Source organism: Mus musculus, chromosome 4, assembly GCF_000001635.26.
Source record: "Mus musculus strain C57BL/6J chromosome 4, GRCm38.p6 C57BL/6J".
NCBI lineage: Eukaryota > Metazoa > Chordata > Mammalia > Rodentia > Muridae > Mus > Mus musculus.
Window position 1 is genome coordinate 108,031,968 of NC_000070.6, and position 27,275 is coordinate 108,059,242.

The 27,275-nt window shown below is 47.2% G+C and overlaps 1 protein-coding gene and 1 non-coding gene across 3 annotated transcripts in view; both read right to left on the reverse strand.

The window, feature by feature from the left end:
* Window positions 1-9,729: 9,729 nt before the first annotated feature.
* Gm23354 lies at window positions 9,730-9,833 on the reverse strand. Its single transcript, XR_003955454.1, has one exon. It is a non-coding gene; the product is annotated as a U6 spliceosomal RNA (small nuclear RNA).
* Window positions 9,834-11,862: 2,029 nt separating this feature from the next.
* Window positions 11,863-27,275, reverse strand: part of Scp2 (sterol carrier protein 2, liver) — a 101,142-nt gene continuing 85,729 nt past the window's right edge. The window contains exons 14-16 of one of the 2 annotated variants that reach the window (NM_011327.4): window positions 23,472-23,601; window positions 15,623-15,702; window positions 11,863-12,878 (exon numbers count right to left, since the gene is read on the reverse strand). In NM_011327.4, coding sequence (NP_035457.1) covers window positions 12,783-12,878; window positions 15,623-15,702; window positions 23,472-23,601 — 306 coding nt within the window. In that variant the 3' untranslated portion in view covers window positions 11,863-12,782. The remainder of the gene's footprint in view (window positions 12,879-15,622; window positions 15,703-23,471; window positions 23,602-27,275) is intronic. The other variant, XM_011240477.2, reaches the window with a different exon arrangement.

The following is a 27,275-nucleotide window of genomic DNA, read 5'->3' on the forward strand; positions in this document are numbered from 1 at the left end:
AGCGAGCCAAGTTTTGTTGTGGGTTCTCTCTCCCCGCCTCTCCCCCGGCCCCCGCCCCGCGTGCATCTGCCGGACGCCGGCCTCTCCCGACACAGGCGCAGGGTCCCGCTGGGCGCCGAGAGGGAGGGCCGAGCCCACGGCGCCGGGCTTGGCGGGGGGCCCACTTCCCGGGAGCTCGCGCCGCCGCCCCGGCCGGCCGCAGCACCACGCCCCCAACACCGGGTGCCTCCAGCGCACCACCTCCGCCTGCCAGCCTGCGGGCTGGGACCGCACCCAGGCAGGCCCCCCGCACCTGAGGAGAACCGAGAGGGCTCCTTCCTTCCAGTTCCTCCGCGCTCAGCTTCTTCCTCAAGGAGTTTGCAACCTTCCCGGGCACAAGTACCTTCCCTGTTCCCTCTCCCACCCTAGGGTCCGGAGCATGGCTAATGCTGCGTCAGCCAAGACCCTTCTGGACCCCTTCCTGTCAAAATTCCTCCTTCTCCTCCCCACCATCCACCCTCACTCCACTGGCCCTGGGCCCACAACTTGGTGAACCTTGAAGGAGAGTTAAACTGGACCGGAGTCTTCAAGCACACAGGTTCTAGTCGCGGAGAAAGCAAGGGACTGAGCAGGGAGCACTCCATATTGCTCCCAGGAGCTGAAAATGGTTCCAAGCACAGGCACATTAAGTACTAGCAGCTGAAGCAACACTGTTTGGCGCCAAGGGCTTCGTGGTGGAAAGGCGGGTGAGACTGGGTTTGGGTGCTACTTGGCACCTCTGCTGTGAAACAAACCTGTCTTCTACGTGCTGTGGCCTTTGGGCAGGACCTACTTGGCTCTCGGAGAGGGATAAAGATAATAAATCAAATGTGGAACCACTTGGCCACCTAAACTGCCGAGACCCTAAAGGGCTCTGGTTAAAGTGGCTGCAGACCTTTCCCTCCTGTGCTGCCAGGCAGTCAGTTTATATCTCCATGCATTAGTCTCTAGTCCTTACAGCCCTGCAAAGGAAGATTATTTCCCCATCTAATAAGTAAGGATGTGGCCTGTGCTTGGCTGCGTAACTAACATCATCATTCGGAGCTGGGGTTCTGGCCCATCTACCCATTGCAAAAGTCGTCTGTGATGCAAACAGGCAGGTAGGTAGGGATAGAGCCTGTGTTTGAACCCACAGCCATCTGTTTCCATTACCCATCACTGAAGAACTTAACACGAATGGGAAAGGGAAATATTTTGCCTTCTTTGGCCTCAAATTCCAATCTTCTCTGAGCTCAAACTTGAAAGTTGGTATGATTCACAAGATTGGACAGGGCCCAACAGAGATGCATCTTGTGTTTTCTGGACAGAGCCTAGATTCAAGTGGAGCTAAAAGAACTGGATTCTATTGGCTGGTTTACCCATGAACCAAAAATCTTCTAGAACAAGAAAAATCAGCACATGCTGAGTGCCAACGAAGTGCCAGGCACTGTCCTTAAACATCCTGGCCAGCCCTGTGGGGGAGGTACGGTAGAATACACCTGGAAGGGTCAGGGTGTTTTAGGGCTAGGCACTTAGAACACTACACACTCACTTCTGCTACCATCAAAACTAGCTCTGCCAAGCCAGTGCCCACACACGTACTGTGTCTGTGTGGTGCTGAAGGCACCAGCTACATTACAGCCTGGAGGGATTGTGAGTGTCTCAGGAGGAAACGGAGGTGACCCTCCGGCCTTCAGAAGGGATGGGTACCCAGCTGACTACCTGTGCACTTCGGCTCCTTCATGCTGCTTCTCAGAGTCAGCATCTGTTCAGTCTAAGATCACTACAGTGTATGGGGTCAAGTAGACCTGGGCCCAAAGGGAAATGCATTAAAAACTGTCTACATTAAACAGAAAAATTCCAGGTCTTCTCTGCACAGCTCTGGTCTCACAGTAAGTCCAAAAAAAAAAAAAAAAAAAAAAAAAAAGACAGCTGCTTTTATAAGACTGTTATCCAGACCTGACTGAACTCCAAGAGATGTCCAATAGAAACACAGACTAATATCAAGGGGCATGCCTGTTATCCTAGCATTTAGGTGGCTTGGGCAGGAAGACAGCAAGTTTGAGGCCGCTGGACTATACAGTGAAGTTCTGTCTCTAAAAGGGGTGGGGTGGGGGTGGAGAGATGGCTCACCAGGTAACACGTGCTGCACAAGCCTAATACCCTGAGTTCAGGTCCCCAGAACCCATGTAAAAGCCACACACTGCAGCTCATATGTCTGTAACTCTAGAGCACTCTGACAAGGAGATGGAAGTAGACAGAATCCCCAAAGCTGTCTCAGCAAGCACAAGGTGAGGGAGGGCTCACACTGGAGTTTGTCCTGGCTCCCTACACTCACACTCTAGCGCCCCATGCCTGAATTAACAGACCAGTAACACACTTATACACTAAGGTCTCTCTTGAAGATGACAAGTGTCGAGAGATAAGGACCTCCTGTACTGCCAGGCCAAGTGCCTTCCAGCTAAAAAGAGAAGGAAGCAACACAAAGACAGAGGGAAGACAGAGCCTGTGGGACATGGAGCTAAGGCTGAAGGACAAGAAGGCTTGCTGGAGTGGGTGTGGGGAGTTGATACTGAAAAGGAGAGAAAAGGAACAGCACGCTATTTATCATTCTTTACCGTCAGAGAAGAAGCGAATTCCTCCTCCCTTGAGCTCAGGACTCAAGACCTTTCCTCATCCACGAGCAGAGTCCTGAGTGCTGAGTGGCCGACAGGAGCTTGATCAGACAGAGTGCTGTTTGGGTCAGCGGGGCCTCTCTAAAGGTTTTCTTGTTGCTGCTGTTTTATCATTAGTACTGGGGATTGAACTCAGGTCACTATGCATACCAGGCAAACGATCGCCTGCTAAGCCCCATCCTCAGCCCTCTATTATTTGTTTATTTATTTAAATTTTGAGACAGGACCTCATCAAGTTGCCCATATCTTGAGCTTTTGATCTGTTTGCCTACTACTTCTCAAGTAAGAAAGCTTATAGGCCCGGAACTCTCACATCTGACTGAAGGCTTTTGACAGAGGCCAAGACTTGGGACTGCAGAGATGGCTCAGTCGGTAAAGTGCTTACAGGAAGACCTGAGTTCAATTCCCAGCACCCATATCTAAAAAATAAAGCTTAATGGTGTGTACCTATAGTCTCAGAAATGGGAGGTGTTGGGTAGAGACAGGATCTATGGGGCTTGCTGGCAGTTAGTCTAGCTTAATTGGTGAATTCTAGGCTCCCAAAAACTAGGGTAAAAAGGGTGGAAACATGGACCAATTTTTAAAATGTTTGCCATCCAAGCCTGACAACCTGAAGTTTGGATAACCAGCACCCATAGAAAAGCCAGACATGGCAGCACGTCTGCAAAGTACCCTAGTATTGTGGAGGCATAAACAGGCCAACCCTGAGAGCTCACTGGCCAGCCAGTCTAGCCAAATCAGTAAGCTTGAGGGACCCTGTATCAAAAACTAAGGTGGAGCCAGGCAGTGGTGGCACATGCCTTTAATCCCAGCACTTGGGAGGCAGAGGCAGACAGATTTCTAAGTTCGAGTCCAGACTGGTCTACAGTGTGAGTTTCAGGACAGCCAGGGCTACACAGAAAATCCCTGTCTCAAAAACAAAACGAAACAAAACAAAAAACCCCCCAAAACAAAAACAAAACCCAAGGTGGAGAGCAACTGAGAAAGATACCTAGTGAGGACCTCTGGTCTCCAAAGACATGTGCACACGTGCACATGAACACACACAAAGACAAAACTCATCAAGGAAGCAGAGAATGATGAGAAAACCACAGTTGGAGGCAGAATTGGAATGTGGGTCTTCAGGTTCAGCCCAGTGAGATTCTCATGTGCAGCAGCCATTCAATGGTCCCAGGAGGACCAGTCAGACGGTACACCCGAGGCTGCTTACACACTGAAAACTTGAAAGCTTTTGAAGAGTCCACTTCTTCCAAAGTTATGAACAAGTCCAAGTATAAGTATAAACAAGAGGAACAAGTCTTCTTTCTGGCTTACAGAAGAAATATTTTAAAGGGAGAAGTCCTCAGAACTGGCCATCAGTGGGATGTTGTGGTCTCTGTTCAGATGACCACTCGCCTATCACTAATGTCTGTCTCACATCATCTTCAGGGATAACACACATCTGTGGTTGGTGCCTCTATTCTTTTTTTTTTTTTTAAGATTTATTTATTTATTATATGTAAGTACACTGTAGCTGTCTTCAAATGCACCAGAAGAGGGCATCAGATCTCATTACGGATGGTTGTGAGCCACCATGTGGTTGCTGGGATTTGAACTCAGGACCTTCGGAAGAGCAGTCAGTGCTCTTACCCGCTGAGCCATCTCGCCAGCCCAGTGCCTCTATTCTGATCACTATCAGTTTTTATTGCCAAGTTCAAATGACTCTTCTTCTTTTTTTTTTTAAAGATGTATTTATTAATCTATGAGTTTCTGGCCTGCCTGTATGTGTGTTTGTGTGTGTGTGTGTGTGTGTGTGTGTGTGTGCACGATGCATGCACCTGGTGTCCAGGGTGTCAGATCCCCTGTAATGGGAGTTATGGATGGTTATGAACCACCATGTGGGTGTTGGGAATTGAACCCGGGTCCTCTGGAAGAACAGCCAGTGCTCTTAACCATGGAGCCATCTCTCTGGTCCTCAATTGATTTCCAATGTGTAATCACAAAGCAAACTCGAACCCTCCCTGATCTCTTTCTCCTTTGCTCACATGTGTGAGCTGGAGTCACAGGCCTTTGGCTATCATCTCATCACACCTAAGGCTTCTTTGAGCTGCCTAAGCCAACCATTCATGTAGTTTCTTTGTGTCCATTTATTCCCACCCTAAGTACCTAGTATTGGACAGCCCTGTGTCTTTCACACTACAGAAGGCGCCATATTCTAATAAGTGAATTGTAAAATAACTTGCAAGTGAAAAAAAAGGTTAATAGTGGGTAGTTGATTATAAAATTAGTACTTACTGTTTGTCTGTAACTTATGCAACCTTATTTTCTTTAAAGATTAAATTTTAATTACTTGTATGTGTGTGTGGGTGTATTTACACATGAATGCAGGTAAGCAAGGAACAGGAGACACGGGATCCCCCAGGGACTGGAATCTCAGACAATTGTGATCCACCTCACGTTTGTGCTGGGAATCAAACTCAGCGGCCCATGATCTAAACCACTGAGGCATCTCTCCAGCCCAGGCCTCGCACACACTAGGAAAGCATCCTACCGCCAGGCTACACTTCTTCAAGAAGTCTGGCTCGAATCCCCTACCAGATAAAACATCCAGCCAAGTGGAATCGGATTCCACACTTCTCAAGGGCCAGAAATCTAGCCCAATATTCTCTGTTCTTACCAAGAATTAAAGAGCTGTTTGTTGCAGCAGTCTCCAGACACATCCAAAATCGGACCCTTCCAGAAGGTTTTGTAACTCTCTATTGAGAAAAACTAAAATTTAGCCAGACTTGGCTGTGGTTCCTGATGGCCTGTAAATCTTTCAGGCCCCTCTTTAGCCCTTTACTATAAATCCCTAATTCTTACCAGTGTGGGTCCAACCCATGGAGTAATTTACATAGAGGTACAACCTGGCTGATTTCTTCTTTGGTAAATAATATTTATGGACTCTGTTGTGTTCAGAAAGCAGCCGTTGCCTAGGGCAGCTAGAACTGCAACATTTGGCAAAATCCAAGTCTTTGAATGTCATACTAAATGATTCTCTATTTGTTCATTTAGTTACTGCTTAGTTAGAGGCAATTAAATTGAAATGGTTCTTAGCTGGGCATGGTGATGCATGACTTTAATCTCAGCACTTAGGAGGCAGAGGCAGGTGGATCCCTGTGAGTTTAAGGCCAGCTGGGCCTACCTACAGAGTTCCAGGCCACCTAGGACTACATAGAGAGCCCCTGTCTGGAGGGGATAGAGGGGATAGAGGGACTGTCAGTGGTTAAAAGCATCTACTATTCCTACAGAGAATCAGGGTTCAGTTCTCAGCACCCATGTTAGGCAGTTCACAACTGTCTATAACTCCAGCTCCAGGGGATCCAACACACTTTAGGGGCTTCTAGGGGCACCTGCATATTAGATACACAGACACATAAATATAATTAAAAATAAAAATAAGCTTTAAAAAAAATAGTTGGTTCTTGAAGACACATAAGAATATATATAGTTGATTAAAAGCAAACTGCCCTCAGTCCTGAACAGAACTGGTTATCCAAACTCAGCAAGGTCTCAGAATATTCCACACCAATTATTTCTTCATATATATGTATATGTATATATATATATATATATATATATATATATATATATATATATATATATATATAACTTTCTCAAATAACCTCAGAAATGATCTACTGAGCATTAACGTGCACTTGGCCTTTCACAGCTACAACTGCTAACCCTCCTACACAAAGCAGGCACACTCACTTCAGGATTTACTAGCTGTGTGCCAGGGGCCTCGCTGGATCCCCAGGAACTGGAAGCCACCCAGCGTGGGTTCTGAGATCTAGACTTAGGTGCTATGGCAAAGCAGCAGGTGCTCTTAACTGCAGCTCCAACCTAACAAAAACAAAGTTTACCTGTGTGTGTTCGCCTGCACGTATGTATTTGTATCACGTGTGCCTGGTGCCTGCAGAGACCAGAAGCCGAGTATTGAATCCCCTGGGACTGGAGTTACAGAGTCACTGTGGGGCGCTGGGAATCAAACCCTCTACAAGAGCAATAAGTACTCTTAATGGCTGAGCCATCTCTCCAGCCTCTCAACTTAAAAAGGTTTATTTTTATTGTCTTTATTCAAGTGTGTGCCTGTGCAGACGAATGCCACATGTGTGCAGTACAGATCCTTTGGAGCTGGAGTTATAGGCAGCTGCAAGCTACCATGTGGGTGCAGGGGAGCAGACTTAGATCCTCTGTAAGAACAAGGGCTCTCAACCACTCGAGATCTCCTCTCCCTTCTTATAGAAGGTGGGGAAAAACCCGTATCTTCACTTATGATTAGCTCAAGGTGAGGACAAAACCACCTGATACACCCCTAAGTTTTCCACAATACCAGGCTCCTCTAAATGTTTTGTTGTCTAAAATTGCTGCAACTCTCAGAAGGGAAGAGCTGTTAGCTACAGGCTTTAAGTTCCTGATCTATTTCCTTAAGGTGACATATACAGGGGAAACCAGAATACTTACATAACTGTTCTTTTACAAAGTGTTTCATAGCTGGGCATGGCAGCTTTAATCCCAGCACTCAGGAGGCAGAGGCAGGTGGATCTCTCTCAGTTCAAGGCCAGCCTAGTCTACAAATCAAGTTCCAGGACAGCCAAGGCTACAAAGAGGGCCCTGGAGTAGGGTAGGGGATGGGAGCAAATAAAGTACCTCACAGCCTACAAGGAATCTTAGACTGGCTGTGGTGGTGCCTGCCTGTTTATATCCTGGCTGCGGAGTTGTGGACTGTGGGCTGTGGGCTGAGGCAGGAGATTAGGAGGTCATCCCTAGCTACACAGTGAGTTAGAGCCAGCCTGGGCTACAGGGAGACTGTCTCAAACAAACAGACAAAGCTTTTAACTGTTACTGTCTAATCTTCATTACTTCAAGAAACAAATTCAAGTTATTGGGGCTGATGAGGTGGTCCACTGGTTAAGAGTTCATACTGCTCTTGCAGAGGACCTGAGTTCAGGACCCAACACTCACATCTGGTGGCCCACGACTACTTGAAACCCTAGTTTGAAGTTTGTTTGTTTGTTTGCTTTTTAATGGCCTTTAAAAAACAAATGTTCCAGAACATTCGAGATATTTACAGTCTAAATGTAAATATGACCTGGTTCCCTTTGTAAAGAAAGAATCCAGAGGCCAGTGCAGCTTGAGTGCTTTATGCTACCTTGGCTTGCAGGAGGCAGAACTGGCCTGGTCAGGTACTGATCCCAGAGGCCCCCCTGCCTCCCCCTGCCTTCTCCCCCTTCCTCTCCCTGCCCCCCCTTCCTCCCCCTGTCTCATCCCCCTTCCTCCCCCTGCCTCCCTCTGCCTCCCACCCGGGCTTTCCACCATTCCTCTGCTTCTCCAGGAAGATGGCAGGAATCTATGTGAACTCCTCTGAAGAAAACGGCAAAGCTCATGCCTAACCCATCAGCAACGCCGCGGCCACTCCACTTCCTTCAAGAGCATGGATGAACTGATCTTTCTCACCACTTACTTCAGGCTCCCATTTTGAATGTTCTCATAGAAAGAACATCAGGACAAGTCAGGCTGAGGGAGAATTCCTAATTGAAGTCCTAATGTTTCCTTTCATCCTTAGGGCAGCAGGTGGTCTATTTAACAGACTCCAATTCTGTGATTAGGTTTCCATCCTCAGACATGCCCTTCTGTTGAAAGTGTTGGAGAAGGAGAACTTCCATTCTCTTCTCTTCTCCTCTCCTCTCTTCTCTTCCTCTTCCCCATCTCTCCCCTCCTCTCCCCTTCCCCCCTCCTCTCCCCTTCTCCCCCCTCCTCTCCCCTTCTCCCCCCTCCTCTCTCCTTCCCCCTCCCCTTCTCTCCCCTCCCCCCTCCCCTCCCCTTCTCTCCTTTCTTCCACTCATTCAGTCAATGACAGTCAAGCCTGGGGAAGAGGGACTCACACTAGATGCATGGGAAGTAGGTTTTGCTCCTAATGAACTCTCTGGAGGAAGACAGAAACATACACCCATGAAGGAATGTTGTGTGAGAAATGGGAACAACTCCCTGAAAGGATAGATCTTGAGTTTCTAAGTGCATGGGGACAAGGACTGAGTGGCCAGGGTGGACACGGAGAAGAGCAAGCCCAATAGTAACTGGCTTGAACTTCAGTGTACCAAATGATATTCCTGCACAGAGTGAGTTCTTGGGAACCAGGCACACTACGATCAAACACAATTCTCATTTATGTCACTGAATTTTACGAAGCCAATCCCAGTCCAGCCTCCATCTCTACTCTGCCACTGAGCTGGTTTTGTTTTGGTCCAATGATTTCCACGTTGCCAATTCTGTGGGACATCAAACTGCTTAGCCTCATGGACCCTTCCCAGTTTTGGCTGTGCTCTTCTGAAGTTTTCCATCTACCTCACGTCTGGTTTACCCAAGGCTAACCCAAACCCTATTCCCCAACTCTAAGTAATACCATCCATTCCTGGGGCTTTAAATTCAAGCCCTGAGTACACAAAGTCCAAATGGATGACTCCAAATAGCTTAGCTCTGAGCTTATCTTGTCAACTGGACACCTTCTCCAATACTTCTAACCTGGGACTTCTTAGGCACCCCAGACTTAAGTTCAAGAGGTGTTTCAAATCCCCCTGTTCAGGTCTTGATGTAGGCCAGAGTGGGCCCACCCTGCAAGTAGCTAGTCCCTGCAGTCAGCTCACCTGTGTCAGGAGGCCAGGCTCTGCCAGCTAGCTCTGCCTCTGTCTACTTCCCCCAACCTGTCTCCATGACTGACAGACTCCTTGGGAGAGACCACCATCCCTTTGCCCTCTGATAGCCGCCTTGCTCAGTCTATCATCTCACAGCTGTGAAGGTGGAAGCTAAAACCATGACACTGCCCCGTGTTCAGTCCCTGCTTGGGGGGTCATCACCTGATCACAGACACCCCACCTCTACCCTCTCCAGGTACATGTGGGGGTTTTGAAGTTGGGTGGGACACCTGACTTTTCTTGTTCTCTGTTCTAATGAGATTAAATTTATTCAACATCCTAGTAAAAGTTTTGATTATAAGTATCCAAGAGAATAAAAAGTACAAAATAGATTTATAGATTTTAAAAACATGGAACACTTCTCAAACTTGACTGTCAGCCTTGCACAGGCCATGCTAAACATCTCCGCATCATTCCAACTTAGTATTTGTGCGGCTGAAGTGAGCACAAGTGGCTTTAACAAAGAAACAGGACCAAAAGCATTAAGAACACTTCACCCTTTTTCTTTCTCTGCCACGGTGGCAAGCTGGACAGCGGTGGTGAGCGACAAACACTGGAAGCCCTGTCTTCAGCTCCCAGCGGCTGCTGGATGAACCAGCCCTACTACTCGAAGCTCCTGGGTCCCTTCTGCTCTCATGGTGGGCCTGTCCATCCGACCCACTGTGGTCTACTCACGTTGACCCACCTTGCCAGCTTTAGAACAGGCCACCTTTAACTCAACATCCCTTAACTGAGTTCTACCCTTCTTAGCCTTCTGTTCTCAGTTTATAAACGACCTCTTCTCAGGTGTGTCTAACTGCAAGCCCTCTGTCACGGCACCCTGCTCATCTGCTGCATAGCACTCCACGGTCTGTAACCATTCTCTCCGAATGTCTCCCTGACTGTACTGAAGCTCACCTCCAGGGCTTGCACTGTACCTTAGTGCCTTCTATGTTGTAGCTGCTCATCAAATACCAGGGAAGTGAACGAGAGAAATGAAGAAGCCAGACGCTGCAGAAGTTGGGGAGAACCCTGCAGCCATCACACCACAGGAGCAGGCTGTGGTGAGGCCAGCAAAGGGACTCACCATCATGGACCCAGCCAGCAGACAACTGATGCTCGGCTTGTCACACTGCAGCACTTGCAAGTTCTATCCCTGGCCTGCTAACAGCTTCTTTTCCGACAATTAATGCTCAAAGGAAATACAATGGCTCTGCACTGGCTTTCCTGCTAAGTATTTCCCTGTCTGACATAGAAATGACATTTGTGTGTGAATATATTTCAACACCAATAACATTTGACATTTCTAGGATTCCTAGATCCTATTTCTAGAATCTTTTGTTATTTAGGACCAGACAGGGCAGACAGATGCCACAAACACAAACTACAGAGAAATCTGGCATTTAACTTTCTCCTTGGTCTTTCTTCTCAGAGTTAAGAAGCCACCCTGATTAGGAAGTAGGTTTATGAATCCATCCTATGGGACCTGAGGACCAAGCTGTCTTGGATTAATTTATCCTTAGGCACTGTCAACCAAATGTCCTGTCAATCACAGAAGGACCCTGAACACCTAGATGGAATCAAACCACCTGACTCCTGATCTCTGACCCTTGGGTGAAAGAACAAGAAGAGCTGGATGGACATCTGGGCACAGTGTCACACCTGTGATCCCAGCATTCAGGTAGCAGAGTCAGGATCACAATTTCAAGACCAGCCTCGGTGCACTTGGCTGGCTTTGTGTCAGCTTGACACAGCTGGAGTTATCACAGAGAAAGGAGCTTCAGTTGGGGAAGTGCCTCCATGAGATCCAACTGTAAGGCATTTTCTCAATTAGTGATCAAGGGGGAAAGGCCCCTTGTGGGTGGTGCCATCTCTGGGCTGGTAGTCTTGGGTTCTATAAGAAAGCAAGCTGAGCAAGCCAGGGGAAGCAAGCCAGTAAGGAACATCCCTCCATGGCCTCTGCATCAGCTCCTGCTTTCTGCCCTGCTTGAGCTCCAGTCCTGACTTCCTTGGTGATGAACAGTAGTATGGAAGTGTAAGCCGAATAAACCCTTTCCTCCCCAACTTGTTTCTTGGTCATGATGTTTGCGCAGGAATAGAAACCCTGACTAAGACACTCAGGTAGGTGGAGAGTTCAGGCCAGCCAGGATTACATAAGACTTTGTCTCAAACCCCCTCCAAAAAGACCAAACAATGAATCTAGGGACTGTTCAACTCTCTATCCTAACAGGGGACCACCAGTTCAAACCTCTCTTCTAACAACCCGGAAAACAGGGCTCAGGCAAGCAGTAATTTACTTGCCTTAGATTAGAGGCAGTCCTTGATCAAGAAAGTGTTCTTCCCACTACATGTCCCGCCTCCCCAGTCAAGAACTAGCAACTGTGTGAAAGCAACTGGTAGAAAATGTCCTTAGACATCTGGGTTATAAGGCCCCATTGTTTTCTTTGCTCTACAGCCTAGAGAACACTGGGGGGGGAAAAAAAACATACACAGTAAAAGCCAAGGAAATCAGGAAGAGCTGTTTTAATTTTCTTTTTAAATCTTCCAAAAGCATATTTTTATCCCAAACCTAAATTATAACAAATAGCATTAGAATTAGAAAAACTTGGAAGAAAGATAAATGCAGACAATCAAGTGTATGAAAAAGGAAATTTGTGAGACTCAGTTTATACACTTATTAATATGAAACTATAATTTGAAGCCCGTATCTCTGGAAAAAACTTTATTCAGTTATTTTTATTAATGGTATCCATGGCTCTGATACTATGATTTTTAAAAAGATGCCCATTTGAAAAATATTTTAAAACAGTTCTGTTCAGCTGTAAATTCTCTCTTAAGCTCTGACCATAATTCTTGTATTTTATTTGGGAAGAAAAGAACTGTTTCTGATGGCATAAAATGAACATTTTTAAAGTTTTTTTTTTAAACTTTTAGTACAGAATTTTATTTTAAGAACTATTAGTGAGAAACTGATGCAGGTAATTGAGTGTGAGGCACTAATTCCTGGTCAACTATGGAAATCTGTTTCTTCTCTAGTCCCCCCAAGGAGAAATGTCACACCGAGTGTCCAACACAGTGATCCTCAAATATACTTCTAAGCAAAACAAGGGCTTTGTTTACTCAGTCTTCAGATTTTACTGTTCTGAATTTTATTCTGAAACTCAAGTTTACCCCAAACCATCATTGACATAGTAGCTTCATCAAGCACAGTAGAATGCAAGTCCTCAAAGCAGCAGTGCAGGCAGGGAGGCCCTATGTACCTCCCAGCTTCGGGGAAACACAATTGACCACACCCAATTAGCAACAAATCTATCTCATGCTATTCGGGAGGTGTCAGTCTAAGCCCTGACGACGAGACGTGGATCTCTACCTATCTACACATCTCATCTTGATGTCCTGAGGTTGCCAAAGGGACTCCTCACAGCTTAGCTTTGCCCGGCTGAAGCTGAAGGTTCTGTAGTTTCATGGCCAGTCCCATGTTACCAGCAATCTTCAGTTTCCCTTGAAAGAAGGCCTGTGGGTGATAAAAAGGAAAACTCGTTAGTTAGTGTGTTTTGCTCAACACTTGCCAGTGCTTCTAGCCTAGCCCGGCCGGAGATCATCTATCCAGGTCCACAACTCTCTGCAAGTACAGAGCTTAGCTTTCCGGACCAGATTCAGAAGCAGACCTTGAAAGGAGGCTCCCAACAGCCATGCTTTATGTAGACAGAAGGGACCAGAATCCTCAAATATCTTCTCCTAACACTTGGGGCTCTCTACTTTAAATGCAGTGTGCCTCGTTCAAATACTAGGCATAACACATCAACAACACTAGATGAGTTTTCTTGAAAACATTACATATGGGCTTAAAATCTAAAATGAACACTTCACCCAGAGGAACTTTAGGTTAAAGTAGCAGACCTTTCGGTTAAAGGGGCTGCTGGGGAAAAAGCACACTCAAAACCCATCTAGAAAGTCCAGGAGCCACACACAGATGGCTGGAACCCCGCTGAGGCTTTGGTTCCGCTACTCAAGGGCCGGTCCCCACCGAGGACAGCCTGCTTGCTGAGGAGGTCTCCTGTTACTCTGGCTCTGAGAAGCCTCAGCCACTCTGGAGGGCAGAGTAAACTGCTCCACTTAACAGGGCTAGGGGTTAGATCACATGACATTGACTAAATTTACTGTGTAGCAGAATCCCAGCGAGACTGGGAGGGAGCAAAATGAAGACCATAGCATGGTTCCTGCTCGACGTATGTTTTAACTCGGTATTTGAAGTGCGGAAGAGCTGGATGAGGAAAGCTCCTTGTAGTTGGACGAGAGCAGCATGGCTGGGTTTTTCCACACCCTGGTAAGGATCACTAATACCCCAGCCCCCCAGTACAGACAAACTAAATATTTCCTTCTTATATGGCACAAAGCTTTCTGTCTGACGACTTAAAGGTCAGGTGTCTCAGAACACAATATATTTAACATATGTTATTTAAAACACAAACCAGCTGCACAACAGAATCGCACCACCTTCTGCTTTTAAAGCTACGGGAGAAAATAATGGAGAAAGCACGTGTGCCGTCCGCTGTGGAGGAAGCCTGAGGACCATGCTAATGTGGCCCCTTAGGTGTTCTCTGTCTGTGCATTTCTGCTGGCAACACCACTGCTTCGTCTCAACCAGAGCCAGACACTGAGATTAGAATTTCCACTGCATTTTCCACTCCAAGCCTTCACTAAGCGTAGGAAAGGCTGTTGGCACATTAGCAGAAAGGTCTGCTACTTTAATCTTTAGTTCTTCTGGGTGTTAACGGGTGCGAAGGAAAGTAAGCTGGTGCCATGCCCCCCAAAAACACTTGTACATAGACAAATGATAGGAGACCAAGGACAGTGCATGTGTGAAGTGTGAACCTCTAAGAGAGCCGTGCACAGTGTCTGAAGTGTGACCCTCTGCTGGAGCTGTGCAGTGAGCACAGAACGGGAGCAGCAGCTGGGACGGGGCTGGCAGCCAGCTCCTGTGCTGGTGGCCTCTGTCCCATCCAGGTTTCTGGAGTGGACTGTGGTCGGTGATGCCAGCACCAGGGCAAGCGTTGCACTGAAGCATCGCAGGTGCACACTGCTCAGTCATGGCGTTACTGAGGCACAACAAGAAAACCCATTTAAAAAGGAGCACAAACGGAAGCCAGGTTGAGTTCTGTCCAATCATGAATTACCTGGGAATACCAGAAACAAGATCTAAAACAGCCAAGACAACAATTAAAACTGATGTTACAATCGAGAGGAAAGTCTTGGGCTTCAGTATCTAGCCTGGCACACTCTGTTTATCGGGAAGGATTCCTTTGCAACTTGGGGACCAGGAAGACCCATATGGGGCCCATGTACATTTTAGATAAATACACCTTTAAATCTAATCAACTGTTTATAGCAACCGAAAACCATCGGGTATTGCACTGTTCTAGAGACACTCAGAACAGCAAGATGTGACTTGTCCTTCTGTGACCCTCAGGGTCTAGTGGGGGGAGAGACAGACTCATCACAAGTGCTAAGGTAGTTCACAAGAGGGGCTGTACCCAACAAATCAATCAGTCCTGAGGGAAGTGAGCTGAAACAAGGCAAGCTGGTCAGGGAAGAAGAGTTTAAGAACAAGAAGAACTTGGTCAGAAAGAGGAGCGCAGAAGACCGTGTCCAACCTCACTTCTTCCTCCCTAAAGTGTTCCCTTCTACCACGCCTGCTAACTCTGTGTGTTAAGCCTTTCCAGAGGCCTGTTCTTTCCTCCGTGTGGGCTGACCACAGACCAGGAATGGCATAGTGGATGTGTTTGGAGAGGGAGAGGGAGAGGGAGAGGGAGAGGGGGAGGGGGAGGGGGAGGGAGAGGGAGGAGGGAGAGGGAGGAGGGAGGAGGGAGAGGGAGGAGGGAGGAGGAAGGAGGGAGGAGGGAGGAGGGAGAGGGAGAGAGACTGACTTTATTTTGTGAGACAGGACCTCTCACTGAAGCTAGAGCTCACCAGCTCACCAGGCTAGCTGGCCAGCGAGCTCCAGGGATTCATGTGTCTCTGTCTCCGCTGCACTGAGACTGCAGCCATGTGCAGCCATGCCGGGTGCGAGCCACCCAAACTCAGGGTCTCATGCTTGTATGGCAGGCACTTTATAGGGTAAGCTCTCTCCCTGAGCTGAACTCTTACCGATCTGTTTCTTCCACACTACGTGGAGGGACATTTCAGGCTTCTCTAATACCCAGGACAACATGGTCCTATAGATGTCTGTCCCGTCAGGGTCAGAGCCCCTGTACTCACCGACTGAGGGTTCATTTTTCCAGTCATCAAAGCCAGCAAGTCTGAGTCGGCCATGGTGATTGTGCAGTCAGCCTTCTTATCTAAAGCAGACATGTGCAGGAGACGAGGAGAAAGAGAAGAGGGAACATCAGACACAGACACCCAGACACTACTCCTTCCATGAGACACAGTTGAAGTGAAGCAGCATGAGGGCAGTGGCCAGGGACACTTCTGTGGCAGTCTGGTAAGACAGGGTGACCTTGATGCTCAATGGCGTTGTAGCATCCAATGGGTAAGAAAGCAGTGTGTCCTTACCATGGAATACGATGTAGCCATTGTCACTAAGGTGATGCTGGCTGTACTGAGCTGAAGCACTGTGTTGTACTTGTGACAACAATGATATAGAGACAATTATACAGTAAACCTCAGCAAGGACACCATTTTTTATCAAAAACAGTATTCAACAACAGAAGTAAAGGAAAACCAACTGTCCATCTTAGAGACGGATGTGCTACTGTTACTGTGGTTGACAGACTCAGGGGAGCCTCATGATCCCTTCCTGCCTTTGCAGGATCCCTTGGGCCAGTGTGAGCAGGACCTGGCTGCTTCAGCCAAAGGAATGCAGCAACACTGCTGGAGTGGGCTCCCTGCAATTTCATGTTAAATAAGCATCCATCTTGCTAGCACTCACACTTGCTCTCCTGTTGCTCTTAAGACCGAGCTGGTCCCTGTGAACTTCCCAGGGAGCGGGGGCCACTGAAGCTGTCACTCTCACAGCACAGGAAATACACTGTGCCAACAACCTATGTCAGCCTGGATGCCGAAACCAACCAAATCTCAAGATGGGTCCTGGCCCTGGCCAAGAACTTAACTGCAACCCTACGCAGAGAATTGAGCTAGGCTGTCATCAGCTCCTTACTTATTGGAAACATGTGCTGCCTACTATGTAGCCCAGGCTAGCCCCAAACTGGGATTACAAGTACAAGCCTAGCTAATGTGTATATTCTTTTAAACTATTAAAGTTGTGATAATTTGTTTTGCAAGAAAAAAAATTACATAATTACCTAAATATGGGGTTTACCAAGATTTTTAAAATAAAAGACCAGACACTAAATATTTTAGGCTGTGAGGGTCACCAGGTCTCTGTCACAATTATACCTCTCTGTATAAGCAGGCTAAACAAGCAGCCACAGGTGACACCCAAATGAGCAGCTGGTGGTTTTGCTTTTGGGTTTTTTTTTCATTTATTTTTGTTTGTTTGTTTGTTTGTTTGTTTAGGGTGTGTGTGTATGTGTGTGTTCACGTGCACATGTGCACACCCATACCTAGGTGTTGTCAGGCTTGGAGGTAAGTGCCTTTACCCACTGAGTCATTTCATCAGGCTTCACCACAAGTTTTAAATCAGTGTAAGTCAGAGGGGAAGGGGGAGAAGGTACCTACAACTTACAGATCTACAGTCTGTGTCTACAACAGTGAAAGAACTCCTAGCACTCGGCTGAGAGGAGCTGGGGAGGGGCTGGGAACAGATCTGGCGCAACACAAGTGTCAGATCCCGGCACCCACATAAAAAGCTGGGTGTCACAGCGCTGGGGGAGGGCTGTGGGGACTAGAAGGTCATTGGGGCTTGTTGGCCTCAAGCCTAGCTCTGGGTTTAGGATCAGTAAAAGATCCTGTCTCAAGGGAATATGACAAAGTGGCAGATCAGGATACCTGATGTCCTCTCTGAGCCCCACAGGTGTGCATTCACCATACACATACAAATATGCATGGCTGTCCTAGAGCTCACTAGGTACATTTGTCTTCAGTTCCCAGCACCCAGTTCGGGAGCTCAAAGCTGACGGAACTCCAGCTCCAGGAGACCCACAGTCCCCTTTTAGACTCCTCAGGTTCCTGCACTCACACATGTACACATCCACACATACATAAACATGCAATTAAGAAGAACTTTTTTTTTTCTTCAAAAAAGATGCCTTGTCCAGTGTGATGGCACACATCTTTAATCCCAGCACTCGGGAGGCAGAAGCAGGCAGATCTCTGTGAGTTTGAGGTCAGCCTGGTGTACAAAGAGTTCCAGGACAGACAGAGCTTTGTTGAACAGAAACCCTGTTTCAAAAAACTGAACCGAGAGAGAGAGAGAGAGAGAGAGAGAGAGAGAGAGAGAGAGAGAGAGAATATGAATGCGTGCGCACACCTGGCATGGTGGCACAAGCCTTCAATCTCAGCATGTGGGAGGCAGAGGCAGTCCAGAGTACCCAACCAGGGGCAAATAGTGAGATTCTACATCAAAAAGAGGAAGCAGAGGAAGGGAAGGCCATCCACGTGACTAAACTAAAGCAAGATGGAGAGAAGCCCCCATAGTACGCTCTACAACCTGAGGACTGACAGCCAAAGGCCACTGCACTGCACTGCAACAACATTCTCTCTTAGTTATGAGGAGAAAGGTCTGAAATTTTAAGAATGAAAGCAAAAGAAGTTGGGGGAGGTGGGGTAGGGTGGAGGACATGCGTGAGCTAACAGACTGAGAGTTGGACCTGACTCTCCAGCACCAGGCAGGTGATGTTGGGAAGTGATCTTTAAGCTGTAGTGACTGCAGTATTTATGAGCTCTCACCATGCTGAGCAGGTCTCCCTTCTGTTCTCATCGGAACTTTATAAAAACCCTGTACAGCTGAGAGAGGTCATGTAACTTGCCTAAGATCACACAGTGGACGCATCGGTATCACATCAATTCCCACAATGCTCTACTGACAGAAACCGCCCTCACCCACTGACAGGAGACAAAGAGATGCAGGGAAGGAATGCACCTTGCTGAAGAGACTGGGTCAAGATCTGAACCCAGGTCTGAGAGCCTCCAAAGGCCTTTTCTATCCTCTGTCCATAAAGGGCCATGGTGAGGACTCAGCAGCTCAGGGTAGAAGGAAGGAATGAAGAAAAAACTCACAATATCAGAAGTTGGCTTCTGGGAGAGATGCTGTGTGAGTTGTCTCAAAGGAGTCAAGAGAGAGAAGGGACTCAGAGAAGGAACTAAAAGTCATCCAAGAAGCAAGAAGAGATGATGGGAAACACACAAGATGAACAAAATACACATCTAACTCTTACAGTAGCACAACTCCTGCTGCTGTGTACACACCAGAACTGCAGTTCTCACAAAGCCAGTTCAAACTGGGCCATGCCGCCGAGGCATTCGCACCGCTAATATCTAACAAATGGGCATTGTTGGTGGGTGTAAAGGGAGCTGGCGGTGTCCAGTGGTGGCTTTTACAGGCTAAGCCCACATTTCAACACGACTCCTGGCTGCCAGCAGGTGTCAGGTTTAGCAGAAATTACCCCTGCTCCAGGTTAGTGCTAGTGAGGTCCTGAACAGGGTACCTAAAACAGGGAGGAGAGCACACGGCAGGTGTCTGTGCAGGGTGTACGGCTTCTCTGACATCATTCAACAGCCTTCCATGCACAAACCATCTTTTATCACCAAGCAACCAGCTTTATAGAACATCACGAGAAAATCTTTAAAATTACCTTAACATCTGTCAGGAAACAATTCTAAGTAACTATTAACCTTTATTTGTTTGTTTAGCTTTGAATTGTGCATGCCTCTAATCCCAGCACTTGGGAGGCAGAGACAGGCAGGTGTTTACCAAAGGCAACCTGGAGTACAACACAGTTGAATTTCAGGCCTACCAGGGCCACATAGTGAAACCTTGTCTCAAAAAAAAAGAAAAAAAAAGAAAAGAAAAAGAAAAAGAAAAAAGCCATTACTATAGTCACCAAAGCATCTTCTATTTTCAAAAGCTGCATTTAGAGAGGACACCTTGGCTTTCCTTCCTATACCTCCTCAGTGTTGTACCTAATTTTTTGGTTTAAAAAAAAGAAAAGAAGAGAAAGCAAGCCACCTGGCCTCACCTGGCAAAGTCCCTCTTTGTTCCCATAAAGCAGTGGCTCACTGCTCCAGAATCCACACCAACTCCTCTCCCACTAAACCTAAGCGCAATTACAGCGAAACACTCCCGGAGGGCGCTCTCCCCTCCAGGACCTCCTGAATTACCTGTCAGTACCGCAACCCACATCAGCATCACACCTCTTCTCGGCACAGCCCCCAGGTCCCCTCAGTCATATGCTCCTGGCTCCCACCCTCAAGCACCCACTTTGGTCTCTGCCATCCAAGCTGTCACTCGGACCGTGATGACACCACCTCACTGCTCATGTTCTCTCTGCCCTGCTCACACGCTTTCCAGTTCATTGGGCCTATTGCAGCTTAGATGTGAAGTGTTGGCAGCTCCTGCGGAAAAGGCTTCAGTCCCAGCTGGTGGCACTGAGAGGTGGCAGGGCTCCCGGTGCTCTGGCGTAACCGAATTTTTCAAGGAAGAGTTTGAAGCTGAATGGGAGCTAGGGGCAGGGCCTGATTGGAGGAAGTCATTCACTGAAGGGTACAATGTGTTCCTGGTCCCCTCCGGGCTCTGGCTCCTGGCTGACACAGGTGAGCAGCTTTTCTCTCTCACACTGCCCCCACCTGATGTTTTTCCTCACCTCTCGACATGCCCAGATACAATGGAGCCAGCTGCTTCTGAAAACTGTGAGCCAGAACAAAACTTTGCTCTTTGCTTCATAGTCCTCCCAGCACTGAAAGCTGACTCATGCAGCCACAGGCATAGTTCATCCTCTAAAACACAGCTCGTCCTCTGTAAATCTGAGGCCAGCCTGGTCTACTGAGTGAAGTCCAGGACAGCCAGGGCTACACAGAGAAACACTTGAAATATATCAAATACCTTTCAAAGTTCTTATCATGACAATTTTTTTTTTTAGTTTATAAAGTAATTGCCTTATGTGTATGAGTGTTTGGGCTGCACATGTTTGTGCACATGTGCTTATTGTCTGCAGAGGTAAAAATAAGACTGTCTACTGCCTTGAAACTGGAGTTATGAACAGTTATGAGCTACCATCAAGGTATGGGGATTGAACCTGATCGATCCCTCTGCAAGAATTCTCTTAACCTCTGAGCCATCTCTCCGACCATCTAGCATGGCATATTAAACTATTTAGTAAGTTGATCCCAGCCCTTCATCTTTCTAAACTATACCAGGCCCTGCCTGGCAAGAGAAACCCACCAGCGCAATATGGCCACTGTAGCAGGTGCTAATTGTTCCTTCCTTTATGCCCTGTTCGTGTTTCTGAGGGCCAACATGTGTTAGGTGATGCTTGAAGCTCTGGGGCTGCAGCAGTGACCTAACAGATAAAAAGCTCTGCCTTCATAGAATGCATTCTCATAGGGGGTGGGGTGGTGTGGGGGAGGGGAGCAGCAAATAATGAGAGCGATAAGTGCTACAGAGAAGAGTCAGGCAGAAAGCAACAGCCAGCATGGTCAGGGAAGGGCTCGCCGAGGAGGAGACTTCTGGACGGAGATCAGGTGATGAAGCTATCTGGTGAAGACAATCCAAGGCAGACAGAGCAGACAGGTCTCCCAAATGAGAACGCCCCGTGCTGAAATGAGCAGGGAGGCCAAGCAAGTGAGCAAGTGAGGGAGAGCACGGCAGGGCAGGCTGGCCAGATCATACGTTTCTCCATAGAAACCCTGATTCTACTACTTGGGGAAGGAGGCAGGCTTTGAGCAGAGATGGATGCAGATCTGCCTGGTTTTAATCATCAGAATGCAGTGTGAAGAACTGAGGGACAAGGACAGGAGAGAGAGACCCAAAGCTCAGATCCACTGGGACATAGTAGAAACCAGGATTTAACGGTGAGTTAGATTATGGACTATGGAGTATGAGAAAAAGGAGCCAAGGATGACCTCAGAGCTTTTTGGACTGAGGAACTAAGAAAACAACTTCCTGAGAAGAGGGCAGATCACGGTAAAACATACTTTAAGGGGAGAGAGGGGCCCAGAGCTCTGTTTCACACATACCTCTAAGATATGTTACAGGTTGCCATGGTTTAATGCGTCCTCTAACACAACTGAAATCTAGTTTCTGGTATAGCCGTATTAAGTGGCAAAGCCTTTTAAAGGGGCTAAGGGCCACAAAGGCTTTGCCCTCAGCAATAGATTGATTCCATTTCCTCAGGCACAGGCTCCTGAGAAATGGAAGGGTTCAGCTCTTATCCTGCCCCCCTGTCTGGCCACTTCTCCTTCCCTCCACTGCCCCAGAACACAGTAACAAAGCTCTCACCCCAGATGCGGCCTCTGGTGGGGTCCTAGCCTCTGAGACTGGGAACCAACTAAACTTAGCATGTCTCTAATTTCCCCACTCTGCGATATTTTTGTTATAGAGGTAGAAAGACAGGTGTCCTCATATACGTGTCAGCTAAACAGCTATGCAGCCACTTGAGAATCCAGTGGTGGGCCCGTACAGAACACAAAAACCTGGGAGTCATCAGCAAACTGTTTTTAAGACTCGAGGATACATGAGATCCCCGGGGAGTGAAAGAACCAGAGCTAAGCCTTGCAACACCCCAATGCCTAGAACTGAGGAGATGAAGGACTTACCAAGACAAGCCCAAATGTGCAGCCAGTCAATAAAAAACCCTGCACATGCGATATGGAGGCTGGAATTAACCACTGCGTCTAGCGAAGTGGCAATTACTAAGGACCTCGGCAAGAACAAGTCTGGGAGAGATCAGAGAAAAGCTAGGGAATGAGTTCAAGGAAGGACTGGATGAGAGATCGGGGAGGTAGTGAACAGCCAGGTCTCCCAAGGTCATCAGCCATGCTCTACAGTGTGACCTCGGGCTACCAAAAGGAAACTCTCTCAAGCCCCACATATATTCTATGAATAAGGCTGTTTACTGGTAAGAAAACCAAAGTTTGATGTGCTGCTAATTTTACAACAACTTGAAATAAGCTGCAGTCACCTAGAGAGGAGAGAACCTGGATTAAGAAAGCAACTCCAACAGACCAGGCTGTTGGCAGCCCTGTACGGCATTTTTTTAGTGATGGGCGTGGGAGGACCCAGCCCATTACGGGTGGTGCACTCCTGCACTGGTGGTCCTGCATCATCGTATAAGAAAGCAAACTGAAAGGACCCTGATATAGCTGTCTCGTGTGAGGCTTTGCCAGTGCCTGGCAAATACAGAAGTGGATGCTCACAGTCATCTATAGAATGGAACACGGGGTCCCCAATGGAGGAGCTAGAGAAAGTACCTAAGAGCTGAAGGGGTCTGCAACCCTATAGGTGGAACAACAATATGAGCTAACCAGTACCCCCAGAGCTCGTATCTCTAGCAGCATGTGTAGCACAAGATGGCCTATTCAGCCATCATTGGGAGGAGAGGCCCCTTGGTCTAGCAAACTTTATATGCCCCAGTACAGGGGAATGCCAGGTCCAAGAAGTGGGAATGGGTGGGTAAGGGAGCAGGGTGGGGGGAGGGTATGGGGGACTTTTGGGATAGCATTTGAAATGCAGATGAAGAAAATATCTAATAAAAAAATAAAAGAAAAAGAGAAAGCAAACTGAGCAACATGAGGAGTAGGGCAGTAAGCAGCCTTTCCACAGCCTCTGCATCAGCCACTGCCTCCAGGTTCCTGCCTCCAGGTTCCTGCCCTGCTTGAGTTTCCATCCTGACTGCTTTTTGATAATAAACTGTTATATGGAGGGAATAAACATTTTCCTCCTCAAGTTGCTTTTGGCCACTGTGTTTCATCACAGCAACAGAAACTCTAACCAATACACTCAGAGGGGCTGAATAACTAGACCAAGGTCAGGTTGGAGTGACAAGGCCAGAAATCCAAGCCACATGTCTCTAAGTCCCACTCTAAGACTAGTATCTCTTGTGTGGTGTCCCCGGCTTTGGAGGGGGTGTCAGAGCCTTTATCTTCCCCAGGACTGAAGAGCTGGAAGCCGTGTGAACCTACATTGCTCTAGGGAAGCCACTGTGGTACTGACCTGAATTGGGAAGCACAGATCCTTTGCCATTCTTCACATCCACCACCCAGGTAGCTTCTTTGCCTCCAGGGCCATCTTTCACTTTGAAGGCAAAAATGCCACCGATTTTCTTCACGAACTGTTCCCCTTCCTGGAAGCAGAAGTGACGTGAGGAATTACCATCCTTCCCTCCTCTGACTTTAAATAAATACTTAAACAGGTGAATGATGTGAGGAGCTGAGATGGCAGAGCCCGTGAACACCCATTTTATTTACTCAGGAGTCAGAAGGGAAGGGGCAACATCTCCCCCACCTGTCAACTCTGTAAAGAAGGGGCAGCGGCCTGGAGCACCTCCTGGGACAGAGCTTGCTCCTGTCTAGGAGCCTGAGCTTCAAAGTCAGTTCCTTCACTTCTAATTTGGTTCCCCACAATCAAGACTAAAAATGATTCTGAAACCGCTTTCTCTAACAGCTCCATTCCTGTCTTAGTATAAAGGACTACGTAAACAATGCTCCATTTGCCTTGTAACCTGGGTCTTGGGAGTGCAGTGGCCTACTACAGATCATGTCACTGTGATCTCTAGCAGATGGTTTCCTTCTCCTTCCCACTTCATTCTCACTCCGCTTTCTGCGTCTTCTTGAAACATGGCCTCAGACTCTGTGCTAGGAACCAAGATCACAGCAGCGAGGGAGTCAGACCAACCCAGGCCAGCAGTGCTCTGTACTGTAGTGACAAAACCTTCCAATGACACAGAGCTGCACAGTGAGCAATGGAAGACGACGGTGGCACATGCAACTTGCCCTAAAGAAAAGCAGCGCTGGCAGGACGGCTCAGTGCTTGCCTATGACCCGAGTTTAGTCCCCAGACCCATTATAAAGGCAGAACAGCTGCACTAAGCCGTCCTCGGACATTCACAGGTGAGTCACAGCACACATATCCCCACCACACCACGTACATAGGCACAGGCTCTAATGGTAAATACATTTCTAGTTAAAAAAGGAAACCAAGGTCCAGAGAGGTGGCTCAGTGGTTAAAAGTGGCTACTCTTCCAGAGGACCCAGGTTCAGTGTCTCACAGCCATCTGTTAACTCCAGCTACAGAAGATCCAATCCCCTCTTCTATCCTCCATAGATACTCGGCATGCACATGGTACATAGACACGCATGGAGGCAAAACGACAAACTCATTTAAGAATAAATTAATTAAAAAAAAAAAGAAAACCAGCCAGGTGTGGTGGCACATGCCTTTAATCCCAGCACTCGGGAGGCAGAGGCAGACGGATTTCTGAGTTCAAGGCCAGCCTGGTCTACAAAGTGAGTTCCAAGACAGCCAGGGCTATACAGAGAAACCCTGTCTCAAAAAACCAAAAAAAAAAAAAAAAAAAAGAAAACCAAAATTGGTACAATTTTTGATATCTTTTTTAAAGAAAAGAAACACATTCATTGTAAACAAATTAGCAAATATAAATAAGCAAAAAGAAAACATAAATCATTTCTAATTTTATCCTATAAAGAAACATCACAGCTGCTATCAATTCCATCCTTTTTCTCTACACAATAGTTTTAAAAGCGAGTATGATGGCTGAGCCTGGTGGTGCACAGCCTTTAATCCTGACACTCAAAGCTTGAGGAAGACAGATCTGTGAGTTCCAGACCAGCCTGGGCTACCTAAGCAAGTTCCAGAAGAGCCAGGACTCCATAAAGACACTCTGGATCCAGTGGAGTGGTATGGACGGAATGGTATATGCATGGAATCCCAACTGAAGGTTCAAGGCCAGCCTGAGCTAACAACTGAGCCCTAGGCCAGCCTAGGTTGCACAGCTGAGAATCTAACCAAAAGGAGGTGGGGACCATCTACTTTTATATCCTCCTGCCTCTGCCTCCCGAGTGCTGAGATTAAAGTGTACATCACCACATCTGGTTTGTCCTTTTCTCTTTCAATAGAGAAAAATCTTTATGTGTGAGTGTGTGTGCACATTTTGGTTTTCTGACATATGGTTTTACTCTGTAACTTAGACTGATCTCAAACTGGCAGCCGCCTCCTGTCTCAGCCTCCCAAGTGCTGCTATGGTTACAAGCAGGAGCATCTGTACCCAGCAACAGTTCTAGCTAAATTTATTCTTAGGGATTTTTACAGTGTTCTTGTTAATAATATATCTTCATTATATTTAATGGCTGAGTTATTACAGACACATAGAAAATATGGTAATCTTTTTATGCTTTTTCTGGACCTGGCTACTTTTAAGTTTTCCTTGTCCATTTAGGACTTAATGGCCTGCAGTAATTTATATATCCAGGGTTCTTCATCCCTATTCTTTCCCTTAACAAAGATTTAAAGTGTTCACTGTATTCACACTGTAATGAGCACCTGAAACACTCAAATGCTTATTTCCCTGGAGGAATTTACATCACCTGACACCACAGTCACCTCTGTTTCTATGTGTGCAGAACCACGGCCCTAATTTGTGTTCTCTTCTTCCTTCCCACTCTGCGTGTGTGTGTGTGTGTGTGTGTGTGTGTGCGCGCGCGTGCGTGTGTATGTTTATACATGAGCAGTGTAACAATAACTGAAGTGTAATTCAGACCCTACAAAATGCACTTTTTCACAGTATACAATTTAGTAACTTTTTTTAGTGCACTCTAAGATGTGTTTGACAGTTAATCTTCATTATCAACTTGACAGGATTTAGAATCATAAAGAAAGACACACCTTGCTGAGTGTTAGTGCATTTCCAGAGGTTTACTAGAGAACCCCCACACCAGATGTGGGTGGCACTATCCCATGTGCTGGGATCCCAGACCAAATCAAAAGGGAAGCGGGCTGAGCACTGGCTCTTCTCTCTGGGCTGGAGCTCTTGGCCGTGGCTGTGCTATGACTCACGCTCCTGCCACCATCCCTCCCACCATGCCCAGACGGTATCTTTCTTAAACCAGGAGCCAAAATAAACCCTTCCTTCCTTCGACAGCTGTGTCACGTACGTGGCCACAGTGATGCAGAGAGTGACTAATAAACAACGTGCAACCTCAACATCACTACTCTCAGAACATTCTCACGTTCTCATGTGAACTAACAGCCCTTGCAGTCAGTCGCCATTTTCTGATACTAGCTTCTGAAAACCACAAACTGGCTTATTCTGAATATTTCCTATAAATAGAACCATACAGTGTGCTCTTTGTGAGTAGCCTGTTTCATTTAACATATTCTCAAGGTTCATGCTGGGTTGTGTATCAGCCAGTACCTCTCTCCTTTCTATGGTAAGATAAGACTCTACTGAATATGGTTACTTGTTTAACTATTTATGTTTCTTGTTGTGTGTGTGTATGTGCATTTTCTGTGTATTTGTACATGTACGTATGGGGGTGCTCACTCATGCAGGCACAAACAGATGCCAGCAACTGATGTCTTTTTCATCTGTCTTCCCATTTCATTCATTCATTCATTCATTCATTCATAGACAGGGTTTCTCTGTGTAGCCCTGGCTGTCCTGGAACTCTCTATGTAGAGCAGGCTGGCCTCAAACTTACAAGGATCCACCTGCCTCTGCCTCCTGAGTGCTGAGATTAAAGGCGTGCGCCACTCGGCCCAGCTTCCACCTTTCTGAGAAAGGTCTCACTGGACCTGGAGCTCAATGCTTCAGCTAGACTGGCTGCCAGCCAGCTCCCGGGATCCGCGTGTGTTCTCTCAGCTTTAGAAGCCCACCCACCGCCAGCCACACTCTGCCTTTGCACGGGTGCTCAGGGAATCCCAGCGTGGGTTCTCGTGCTCAGGAAGTCACGGCTTTACCCACTGAGCAGTCTCCAAGTCCTCTTCTCCTTGTCTTCATTT